The 13,111-nt window shown below is 35.1% G+C and overlaps 1 protein-coding gene across 4 annotated transcripts in view; it reads right to left on the reverse strand.

Moving 5' to 3' along the window:
• LOC100644037 (ras-related protein Rab-32) overlaps window positions 1-13,111 on the reverse strand; it is a 57,186-nt gene that overhangs the window by 22,242 nt on the left and 21,833 nt on the right. The window contains exons 1-2 of one of the 4 annotated variants that reach the window (XM_048412897.1): window positions 12,151-12,481; window positions 10,845-12,057 (exon numbers count right to left, since the gene is read on the reverse strand). The exons of 1 other annotated variant lie outside the window; for it this stretch is intronic. In XM_048412897.1, the coding sequence (XP_048268854.1) occupies window positions 10,845-11,039 (195 nt within the window). In that variant the 5' untranslated portion in view covers window positions 11,040-12,057; window positions 12,151-12,481. Of the gene's footprint in view, window positions 1-8,481; window positions 8,639-10,844; window positions 12,482-13,111 lie in introns of those variants that run through there. 2 more of the 4 variants (XM_020866729.2, XM_048412896.1) reach the window with 2 other exon arrangements.

Below are 13,111 nucleotides of genomic sequence, written 5' to 3' on the forward strand. Positions count from 1 at the left end.
GACGAGTTTTCCGCGCGTTTCTTGCTCTCTTCCTCCCTGGCTAGACGAGATCCATGGTACCGTGACAACACGTAGGCGTAACACGAGCGCCGAGTTGGGACCTAGCGCGCGGTTAGCCGCAAGAGACCCCGTCATGCGAGTATCGTCCCCTCACTGCTTACTGTTCGGCTCCACCTCGATGAACAACTAGCACGTTACGTAACCGCTCGATTTTGTAGAATTAATTGTTCTGGATTACATGGAGCGTGCTTTGCCTTTTGGCTGCTAACAGGCCCTGTTTACATGGTGGAATTTTGTCCAAGTAGAATGGGTACAATGCGAGGCAGACAGAAATTAAGAAAATTGTGTTCAAACTACGAAAAGTATCGTGTCAGATTCGGAGGATGCGAAATTTAAGTTTCGTGAATCTTGGTTGCTGGTAGGTTTTGTTTGTGGTACATGGTGGAATGGAGAAAAAGTAGAATAGATACGATGTAAGGCAGACAGAAATTGAGAATTTCGAATTGCGAAAAATATATTGGATTTGGAGCGCGTGAAATCTATATTTTGCGATAAAATTCAAGGATTCTGGTCGATGGTGGCTTCTGTTTGACAGCGGAATTTAATGAAAGTAGAATAGATGCGACGCGAGCCAGACACAAATAAGTCAGGATTTCTGGAAACTATTACATTGGATTCGAAGCATGTGAAATTGAAGTTTTGTAATAAATTTCCTGAATTTTGGATGACAGTAGCTTTCCTTTGGCACATTGGTACCATTTCGTTCGTTTGATACACAGCGGTAGAAGTAGAATAGGTGCAACGTAAGGCAGACAGAAATTAAACGCTTGAAATTGTATGAACTTTTATATTAGATTTTGATAGTTGATAGTGAAGTTGATATTTCCAATGAATTTTGTGGATGTTGATAGATAGTGCAAGTGAGTATGATTTAGTGTAACAGTGTAGATTTTTAAATGTTTATCATTGTTAATTTGTAGCAAGATCATTGCTATTTTATAAATGACGATAGGAGCAACTGGTTCGAAGCTTTTGGGCAGTTTGCTCGTGTTAAGTAAGTTGATGTTTTTGAGCAATTTGTTCGTGATAAATGGAAAGTGAACAAAATGGAAGAATTATTGACAGTGGAATAATTGTTGAGGTTTGTGGATTTCAATAGGTGAGTTTCAGTATTTTTGAATATGTTTGTGTTAAAACAATCATTGGTAGGTAACTAAGAAGAGAATCAAGTGAAAAGGTATGATATTGGTAATGCGACAGGATTGCTGATCGAATTTATTCATCAAAATTAAAGTAAGAAAAGATTGAAAATCGAAAAATCTAAAATTGGTTGATAAAGAAGAGTTACACTGTCTTAATGGAATTTAACGTTTGGAATTTATTTAACTTATATTCTAAAGGTTAAAGATGGTTGTCAATTTAGATTAAGATTGTTTTGAATAAATGAAGTAATTCTTAGAACTGGTTGATACAATAGAAAGATAAGATACATGAAGTAGACTACGTATTGGAAAGATATGAAGAGAATATGAGTCAGTTGATCAAATTGATAGCGAGATATTGAGTAACTGAGCTATTCAATCGACCATAGCTATCTCCTCTCTGGATCTGTAATCTCGTGACTGTGACTACACACTGAACTTGATATCTAAATGCTAAAAATATATCGATTGTTTTTTCAAGCAAATGTATTCATCTTTCAGCAATAAAATTCGCTGAAACAGATATATCTGATACAAACATCTATGATGAACACATTTACACGATGTTCACGATTAAACGAAAAATTCTTTTGGATGCGTAACACCCAAGGATTAAGAATGATTAAATAAGTTACTTCCCTTTAAATAAAAATAGTATCATAAGTCTATGTTTATCTTTGTTTATCAAAATATTCATGATAATAAGATAAAGAAATCAACGTTCTCGATATAAAAATTTTCTGATAATCCCATCTTAATCTCGCCAAACGTTAAACCTTCCTTAGGTGCTGCTAATTATTTTATCATTACAGCAAAAGCAAATATCAAAATCATATTGTACTCTCGTAAAGTTTGCACGCGACGAAAATATCAACAAATTTCCTGCCACGATATCGGTAATCGCTATGGCAAAAATTCGCATTTTGTTTTTTATCTCGGACGACGATCAATGATTTTCTTTATATTATAGAATAATAGTTCTGCTCTGCTTAATGCGCAAACACAGAGACGATAATAGAACCCGTCTGATGCGAAACAGCATCTTGCAGCCACTTTTCATGCACTAATTACGTGTCGCCGGCTGGCGTGCTGCAGCCACTGGTAATTCCGTTAATTAATTAACAGCGAACGGGGATGAGTCAGTGATAAAGTTCAAAATCGAGCTCGCTACAAAATGGGCGAGTTCGGATCTAACCAGAGAGAGATTAAAACTGATTTCTCTTCCCCTAATCTTAATTGACAAATCCTTTTTAATTGACCAAAAGCATTATCTGCTTTCTTTTACAAATTTATTATTTCCTTATACAATAGTCGTCAACTATATAAACATTCTATTTGGGGAAGTTTCTGCGTATTGATATTTTTATTGACCTAACTGCGGGAAGATTTGTTTCTATGGATGTTTCATACGCTATTTTATATTATGCACTATTTTCGCCATTTCTTTTCCAGTTTTCTTCTTTTCTCCATGTTGACGCGTATACTCGTCCTAGCTTGTATTTATCTACATGACCTAATCCCGCGACACATTTCTAAGACTAAATTCCTCGGTTAACTGGTTAATAGCAATAATAAAGAAAAAAATAACAATCAATTTTTGAAAATAATTTTGACAAGAATAAATCGGATTATTGCCGCTGAAACAAACCGAGGCTGACTGACTCGGGTACCGCGAAAGGGACATTCAGCGCGTAAAGACATCACCAGATCACAAGATAGCAGATCCTCCGTGAATCCGCGTGGAATTCGCGGGTTACATAAGTTTCTAAGCGTGCCACATACCATCGTGTATCCTCTTACCGCGCTTATGTAAACCGCTCTTAAGCGCAATCGGTGTAAGACGGAGCTGTACACGTTATTATCAGGTCAGATCGTAATTTTCTGGCCACGGCTGCCCATTATTGGCCAAGGTCGTTTGTCAACATGTTCGTCCTAATTACTGCGGAAGACTTTAGGCCATTAACCGAGGAAAATCAATGAACTCGCACTGCCTGTACAAACCAGTGGTTGGTGTTACGGCTATTGGGATGGCAACTAAGTGATTGCGGATTTTGTCATTAGGTAGTATTGACAAAATCCGCAATCACTTAATTGCCAAACCAATAGATACTTGGCTGTTCGATTCTTTGCTTTCCGCAGCCGGTATACAAATTCAAGCAAATCTGAGAAATTTACTTGATCATCCGTGTCCTTGAAATTATATAACGATTTAATAGGAAACGTAGTATTTGCAGGCAAAGGTACGAAAGCAGGTTTAGTCAGCGTATTTTTACGATCCGGTCAACCTGTTTTCTCCATTCGAGTCATGTAATTAGCTTCATCGATTAGCGATCGTTTTCTTGGTCTGTGTGACGTATCAAGGATGATGGAGCATCGTACATCCTTTAAGGACGACCTCGATGTCTATGATTCTCCCGTCATCGTCATCGTTATGTCGTCGTTCTCTCGTGGGGTGCTTTATGTAAGATACTGGTTTTCTTCGCGATTCTGATAAATTCGCACGGCCTCTATGAGGTTGCCACGCCATATGAATTCCGCGATTATCATGCGACAGCCAGGACGAATTTTTTCTTTTTTTTTTCTTTTTCGATTTTTTTCTTTGAATTGCCTTGCAGCTGATTTATGAATCGAAGTGGATGGTGAGATTTTAACGATAATTTGCGATTTGTTTATTTACGAAAGGAAGCTTACATCGTAAAATAAGAAGTACAGAAAGACACTATGATTTTATAAATTTACATTTAGTAAGAGCAATATCGTGCACGAAATATTGTAAATATCGCACATATTGCGTATAAATTATTGTAAATATTGCATATATCACAGGACAGATGTTATCAACATGGTGAAACATTTATAGTACAAAAGTTACTAAAATTCACAGTGTATCAATTTTAAACATTCTTTCATCCGCCACTGTATTTTCATACGAATTTAAATTACGTTTTTCTTGTTTTTTATGGATTAATCGATTGTGTGACTTTCACGTATTTTCCGACCTTGTAAAATTCATTTTTTAAACGTGAGAGGATTTTGTAATTTTCGGTTGAAAGTGTTCGATCTTCAATATTTTGAATGTAGTCCATATTTTTACTTCATACGTACATTGCTCACGCTCGAGATACTTTTTAACTTTTAACGTAAGAAAAACACGATTAGGTGAATAATAAAAGATAACGATAATAGAAGAACTTGCAGGATTAACAATCATGCTATCTTCTTAGAACGTTCGCAGTTCCTTGATCAATATAATAATCGACATATTAATCAACGCCGTATATAGATCAATTTTGTTAATTTTCAGAGTTTTGTAACTGTCCTTTTACAATTAAAAATGATTTTGTCGATGCTAATAAATTCTCTTGACAAACTAATACGAATTATCATATCAACTTGTGATTGTAAGCTAAGATAGTAGAAACTAGAGTTTCTACATTTAAAGAGCAACTTTTTTATTGCACAAAGTTAGAAAACATTTAAGAACGAAATTAAAATGTATAATTTGCAGTCTGTTCGCGTTACGTTAATTTTCCACGTTAATTACGAAGATATGAATTTTAATTTGCCTTCGTAACGAAGATCGAACAACGTGTCGCGTAAACGATTATGCAAATCGACAGAGAAACAACAATCTTTCCTCCCCATATGAGGATGTTTGTCAACGATTCATCGACAGCGTACTAATGGCAAAAGCTTATTTCTACGCGAAAAACAACGATCGTTTTCAAGATTACAGACAAGTTGATCAATCAAATGGTAAAATTATGCGACGCATAATATGCATATTGATCACGCAACAATATGTGCACGATGAAAGGGAAGATGGAAAATGAACATATTAAATCTCGAAATGCCGCGTGTTCCTTTGAATCTGATTTCAGTTGTAAAATAGTTTGCCTCGCGAATAGAATTCCTGGCTAGTCGCGAAACATCGTGCACAACTATGAATTATTGTTAGATAATTATGAATATGTGAATCGTAGATAATTACGGATAATATATGTTTATCGTTTACGTTGTTATTTATTTTTAATGAAAAGAAATGTCGGATTTATTCAGTCGAAGACTTTTCATATGAACTTACAAAACATTATTTATTACTGTCAATTATTATTATCATTATTTGTTTATTGTAGTGAGCCTTAAAGCCTGTGCTACAAACGTGTACATTTAATATAATTTCAAAATGACAGATGTTTCAATTTCACGAAATTGGAGCATTGTCCCATAAACTTAAAAAAAGGACATACGAGCGCTATAGCTTGTAAACTATGTCAAATCAAAAATGTTTGAAACAAGATAGAAAGAGCTCGTGACTTCCCAAAGCATGTGAAACATGCAAAATAATATTTTAGAAATTTCAAGATATGCATTTTTCAGTACACAGTTACAGAAGTTATAAAGTTCGTTTGTAAAGCAAAGAATCATCGAAATTTGCAAAACGAATCGCGAGATATTAATAAGGATAATTATCGCAGATGTCGATGATGCTAGAAACATTTTCGTTAATTTATCGCCAAGAGAGAAGGTTTCCAAGTCAACGCGCGTGAAATGAAGAAAAGAACGTTCTAAGGAACAAACGATCGATAGATCACGATGATCGCCATATGCCCCATTAATTCGTCATAGTATGTCGATCAAAAGAAAAATTTCGAGCCTGACAATATTAATTAGACAGTAAACTAGCGTGATTATGGATTTGCACGAGAAAACAGAGTTCCCTTTATCCGCGTGAAACCGTTCGTGATCAACAGTGAAAATTACGACTCGAAAAAGAACTAAAGGCTATTGGAAACTTAAAAATATTTCTATAAAATCTACGCAACGTGTATGTATATTCCATGAAATCCATAAAACGTTAGATCCTTAAAAGTCTATATTTTATGACATCCAGATAAATTCCAATTTTTATGTTTGAAATCCAAAATTCAACGAAATGTCGTGCAAAAGTTTCTATTCCATGAAATCAGAACAACGGCTCTTTTCGTTCGATTTAGAGAATCTTGTATTTGAATGGAAATTCTGTGTGACTATCAAACAAATTATCAAAGAAACTATTGAGATTGCGAATAAAATGGACACAAACAGCTGAATAGCAAAGAATAAGATTCACTTGGTTTAACAACCGTTATACCACTTATCGATCCATCCAAACCATTTGACCTTTTAAGGCTTATTAGCTTTGAAACCCTGACCCGAAGAAATCTTTGATCCAAATTCGCAAGTCTCACGAAACTTGAAAGACTATTAGGTATAATGCTGTCTACCTGCAATCAGCCTGCCATTTGCATCGGCGCAATTTGACTTATAACAGTTGCAAATTACCCTTCTCGAAATATATTCTTTTAGTTCTACGAATTACGAGTAGTATACAGTTAGTTATACAACTTTTCTATTAAAATCAGGCTTTTTAAGTAAGAGTATAAACGTAAATATTTTTCAAATTTTCATTGGACTTAATTTTATTATTTCTAAACATTTCAGCCAACGTCCGTACGATATATTTTTATACCTTAAATACTTTATTTATTATTTATCATGCATCATCTATTTATTTTTATTTTTATTAAATAACAATATTTTATTAATTTTAACGATAAGGAGAACTTTTATCTTATGTTTCTTTTACGTAAGCAAAATCACTTAAGTTGTTTAATTGAAAATAAGTCAATGCTGTCGTTCTCTTCTCTCCTTTATTTTGCAAAATTAATATCGTTTCCTCAAAGAAAAATTATAATCGCAAATTTTGTTTTTCAAAGTCGAAAGGCAAAATAAGATGTATAAATAAATACTACCATTTTAGCAATCGCTCAGTTTAAACTTTCCATCGTACAAAAACAAAATGAAACTTATTTTCATGGCTTTACTTTATTACATTTACCAATCTTAATTAACAGGCTGTAATAGGTATGAGTCTCGACAGAATACAATACAATACAATAGGGTACAAGTTTTAATGAATCATTAGCTAGTTACTAAAGTTTCACTCTATATAAGAAAATATTAAAGTGAATTTTCCAAGCTTCGGCAAATTATAATATCCATATCTCTATCACATTTTCACGTAACTTCGCTACGACAAACTTTTACTGCGGCGATTACGAGAGTAAATGATAAAAATGATTTTCGAAATCGGTCGATTGAAATCTAATTGCGGACGCAATTCCCTCGCCACAGGAATGTCAGGGAATTATCTCCAGGGAACAGGGACGAGTGTTGTAATCGCAAATTAACGAGGATTAACACTCGCAAGAACCTACACCTACGTTACGTATGTATTGGAACGTACGATGTACGATTGACGTTTCTACAAGTTGGACAAAATTATAAATTCTCTATAAAAAGAAATCTACGCAATTCAAAGTATACGTGATCGATGAGAAAAACCGACGAAAAGGGCAATGTTGTTCAAATTTTCGATCTCGATTCATTTAATTGTGCATTTTTCTTCAAATATTTCATCGAATGTAGGCAATCGAAATAACAGCGAATATTATAATGTTTCTTCAGTAAGCACAGATGTACATGAAATAATAAAAATATGATTTTTCATGGAATTAACTTGTTTTTTAGCTTGTTTTTTGATAGAAGCCAAAGAAAAGATAGCAGTTTTATAAATACATATATGACGTAACGTTTCATCAGAATTACGATTAGACTATTTTGTCCGATTAATCTAACGAGAAAGATTCTGTAAGTAATCTGCGAATTGAAGAACGAAAGCATGCAAAAAAGAAAGAGCGTAGCGGAAATAAAGAACTGCGAGCGATTATTTACGAGCGAGTTTATGAAATTTTGGCATCCGGTTGCATATCTTGGAAACAGCGGCAAATCAAATTATGCAACAGTCAGATAACGTTATCAAATAGATTGAATTAAGGTGATAGCTTCAGTTAGAAGAAGATTCGTGAGATTTCGTTAATCGCACGATGCCCGATGCTAATTTCATAATAAAACTCAAATTAGCTCTCTCGTTGTTAATGGCCGAAGAAATTATTAAAAATAGTTTCCCGATTATTTATCATAAATTTAAGAAAATATCTCTACAACAGGCTAATTTCATTCGCCACTCGGCATCCACGTTCTCGCAATGACATCTCAGCGCACCGTGCAATTCCAATTCTCAATGAAACCTTAAAATCCTATTTTTTTTTTTTTCTAATCTAATTTTAGGAATCTCAAGAATTTAAGAAACCTTAGGGATTTTATGTCAATCGCGTTTTACCGCAGAATTAAAAAAGAAACAATTAGATCGCAAAATTTACTCGGAAATAAATACCTGCGCATCCCGCACACCATAGTTTCAAATTAACCATGTCGTTGTGATTCTCCACGTTTGTCTGACACGTGTTGCGCGCAACGATTTTTAATTGACCACGCTATATTTTACGAACACAAAGCGCCTCAGAACAGACAGATGAATTTTTAGAGAATGAACTACGTACAGTCACGTTGAAAACTTACATTCTCGCGACCACAATGGCGATTCGTCTGTTCGCGATTCGACAGCAACCAAGAGAGAAGGATGGCTGGCGGTGAAAGCTCCGCTAAAAGGTTGACAGTAAGCCAAATTACGAGCGACGTGCAGCCTCGTTGCTTCCAAGGGGAGAATCCTATGAATATCTGAGACTGTTGACTGACGAGACATCCTACAAGTTCTGTCTCGTTATTCTACGCTACTGTCCTTTTTCTCCAGGCACATGCACTCTTATACAGGGTGTCTCAATGTAAATCAGATCACCTAAAGATCTGCCTTATTTACGATTGTACGAAGAACCTTCTCCGGGAAAAGTGAAGCAATCTCAAGATTGTCGGTGTTTCTTCTTCGTCGATTGATGCGTCTTTTTTTTATTCTCCGCACAGAAGTATCAAGGTACTTGTTGTGCGTGAAGACACCTCGTTCGAAAGATACTTCAATCTTAATTTTTTGAAATTTGACGTACGAAGAGGAAAGACGGAAGACGATAGTCCTGCGTTTATGTCTGTCTTGTCTCTCGTACGCTAAATTTGATGGAATTATAATGGAAATATCACTCTTAAATTATCCATTCTTAATATTTTTGTATTTTTGTATAGACAATAAAAGAAATTTGATACCTCGTTTAACTTTCTTTTTGTAAAATACGAACAAGGATTCTCACAGAATAAAAATAAATGATACTATAAGATTCCTTTCGAGGAAATATAAAATTTCAATTTCTGGATTCTATGAAATCTGTAAAATTCTAGATCCCTAAAGATCTATATTCCATAAAAGCTTTAAAAAATCATATAATGTCTACAAAATGTCCTACAAGAATTTCTATTCTATAAAGTGAACCCAAGAATCGATTCGATTGTAGGATCGTTCTGGACTTATCGTGTCTCGTGGTTCTATCGTTAATACATATTTCATAAAGCTATTTTCGAAGCATAATTTCAGGACTAATGAAACATTACGTTCCAAAGTAACATTGAAAATGCAATTTTCTTAAAGCTTATTGGACCATAAGATCCCGTTACGAGTGAATCTACATGTCCCATTTTAAAGCTCTGCTTGGTCCACGTTTTTCCTTCGAATTTAAGTGTATTACAATCATTATCATCATATTACTGCATACGTTCATTTACACAAAGAATAGAAAATCCTATCTCGAAAGATTTAGAAATAATTCACTGTAAAAACAAAAATTCGCCAAAATATTTAACCGCACAAAAATTGCATAAAATCAATTTGAACATTCAGAATTTATGTGCGTTAGATGAAAGTAAAATCCCAATTCTCTAAAGCAGCTACTTGTACAACTTCCTTTTATTAAAAGAATTAACAATTTGTAAGTGGCAATTATTTTCACGAAGAAAATAAACCAGGAAGCTTCTCCGGTTGAACAGTTAATCCTCGATAATTTACGTTTGATTTATTGGCAATTATAGCGATAAATGTTTGACAAGGCGGTTAATTACTGACGGTAGACGAATAATGGCACCGGAAAGAGATGTCAAATTGTCGCTGTTACGAAACGAATTATACCGTTTCCGGTATTCTCCGGCTGCGCCTCTAAACCTAATTATTTTCGCTCGGTTTCATTGAACCGAGATTCTCTCACGGCGATACTAAGTCGGAGAAAGTGAAATAACTCGGTCTTAGAGAACACATCTATGATACTCTTCTTCTCACGCATCCTATTTATCCATGGGATCAAGTTTATTCACTCTGTCCTCTACTCCTCTCTTAAAGTTCATTGTATTACCAAAAGCATAATTTTAATAATCTATACATTTTAATATATTCGATAAACGTGCATTTATAACGAATTTATAATTCACATATTTCAATAAATTTATTATCGCCTTAAAGCGATCATCCTCAAAGAAATTTTTGTTACCTTCAGATAAAAATTTTTAATAATCCATACAGTCTAGTATATTCGATAACCATACACTTATAACGAATTTATAATTCTCATATTTCGATAAATTTATTATCGCCTCAAAGCGATCATCGTCAAAGAAATTTTTGTTACCTTCAGATAAAAAATATTCTTTCCTAAATATCAATCCTTCTCCTAATTAACGCAAGAAACGAATTGATATTCCAACAAAGACAGAAGAAAATCTGAAGATTTTTACGAAAATAGCAGTAGCAATACCAAAAAAGCCTACCTTTCTCGTTCTGGTGGGCTGTTGCTTAGTGTTCTCGCTGAAGTTCATGTTCAGATCGATGTACAGGTAATTGTTATTGAGCAACTGCGGCGGTGGTTCCATCGGTGGCGGATTCGCCTCCTTTTTGTGCCTCAAACGTCTTTCAGTCCTGTCTTGTCTGGTCCGAAGAACCAACGCCACGTTACGATCCAACATTTTCAAAGACGAGCAACTTTACGTCCTGATACTTCCGATGGATATCTCGTTATGTTCAATCGGTTGCGAGTAATTAACTTGGTAACCAGTGGCTTGAAAAGGCCACGAAAATCTCAATATTTTTTATCGTTCGATGTGCGCAGATATTTTCAATCAGTTTCTACGTCGATGCAGAATTCTATAATCTTTAGCGTTACGACATTTACGACGGTCTGTGTATATTTAAAGACATTCTAATTAGTTTTTGTCGTATACCGATAAGATTCGATTTCTGTAGAATTTCTCTTTAATACACGTTTTCTTGACTCTTCTTCGATAAAGTATTATCGATAACTTTGAATATCTGTTACTTTGATTGGAGCTGTGCAATATTTAGAGTGGCTCTAACCGGTTTTTACTGTATCGATAAGTTTCGATATTGCTAGAATATTTGTTCTTCTTTAACTTTTTTTTTTTTGTAAAATATTATTAATAATTTGGAATATCTGTAAGTTTGATCAAAGCGTCGTATTTGGAGAGGCTCCAATTTTAATATACCGTCCAATTTTATTTGGTAGAGTTTCGATATTTAATTCAACTCTTTACCAGTACACAAAATTACCTTTTCAATTGTGCAGTAAAAAGATTGCCTCTGATAGCACTTTCAATATTTTATATCTGCCACTTTGCTCGATTCTCAATTATTTTCTACTACAATTATAAGCAACACTTACTCTCGAGGAAGCAATACAACCTTTCAATATGGTCTTCTTAGAAAACTTCCTGAAAACAAGCTCGGAACAAAACCTTCCTCGACTTTCATCTTCCGCAGAGCACCGGTGATCATTCGAACAGCTTCAGGGTTCAAATTATTATACTATAGCGTCTACTATCACTTCTAAACACGACGGTCCTCCAGTTCGCTCAAGCAACGCTATCAGTCCAACAATATTTGGGAAATTCACTTTGTAACAGTACAAAGTTGATCATTCGATATTAGCTGATCATCTCTGCGCTCCAAACGCTAATTATTTACTGACTGATATCAAATAACAAAAGAACACAAAATCTCCATAAACAACACTTCTCTCGTTTCAGTTAAAAGTAGCATAGAAATTCTGAAAATACTCACAGATCGGCTTCCATCAATAAATCACCAACATTCACAGAACGTTCACGAAAAATCTTGTGATCCGCACCAACAGCCACCAACGCCGGTTCAATTCGATATCACGTTCAGACACTACTCGTTCGGCAAATTAAATTACTTGGTAATTATGTGTAATTCGTGGATTTTACAAATATCAATAATATTTTCGAATAAGTAAATCTTCCAGGATTGCTTCATATTTAGCTTCGAAGGTCTGCGTTCCAGTCGATGATGGAACGAGCTGGATCCGATCGGAATTGAAGAAGAGGCAAAAGGAGATGCGTGGGAGAAGCGTGAATTTGTGAAACGATCGCGTGGATTGTGCGCTACTCGGAGGCAAAGTCCCAGCATTTATTGGTCCCGGGGTTAGTCTGGGAAACGTTATCGTTGGCGACACGTTATCGTCTGTTGACGATAGAAAAAAATGATGGTGCCTAGGCGTCGTCGTGCAGCCACAGTTTCTTTTCGATGCGCGGAAATACAAGACGCACAAATCGGTCGCGTGGCCACTCTTATCTTATTATTAAATCTTCTTCTACAGCGTATAGAATAGCGATATCTCTCGTAGAATATTCTGGGTTTTGGGAGGAGCGACGTATATTTATAACGCGTTTCGCGAGATCACGTTCGTCGGAGTATCATCGATGTTGAATTTTAACATGGGAGAAAATTCCGAATGTGAGGAAAGTCCTGAATTTTGAAGCCGATGAAGGCTCTAGATCGAGGATGGCCTGAATGTTCTAAAGATTTGCAGGAATTTCTGCGATTCTCGAGAAAATTTGTAGGAAGAGCCCGTATTTCAGAAGTTCTGAACTTTCGTCCTGGATTTTTCTGAAATTTACAGGGAATTCTAATCGTCAAAGATGGACAGAATTGTTCTGAAATTTAGAAGAAGCGAAGAGGTCTTAAATCCTGACGAAAGGAAGAACTCGTGAATTTAACA

This window comes from Bombus terrestris, chromosome 15 (genome assembly GCF_910591885.1).
Source record: "Bombus terrestris chromosome 15, iyBomTerr1.2, whole genome shotgun sequence".
NCBI lineage: Eukaryota > Metazoa > Arthropoda > Insecta > Hymenoptera > Apidae > Bombus > Bombus terrestris.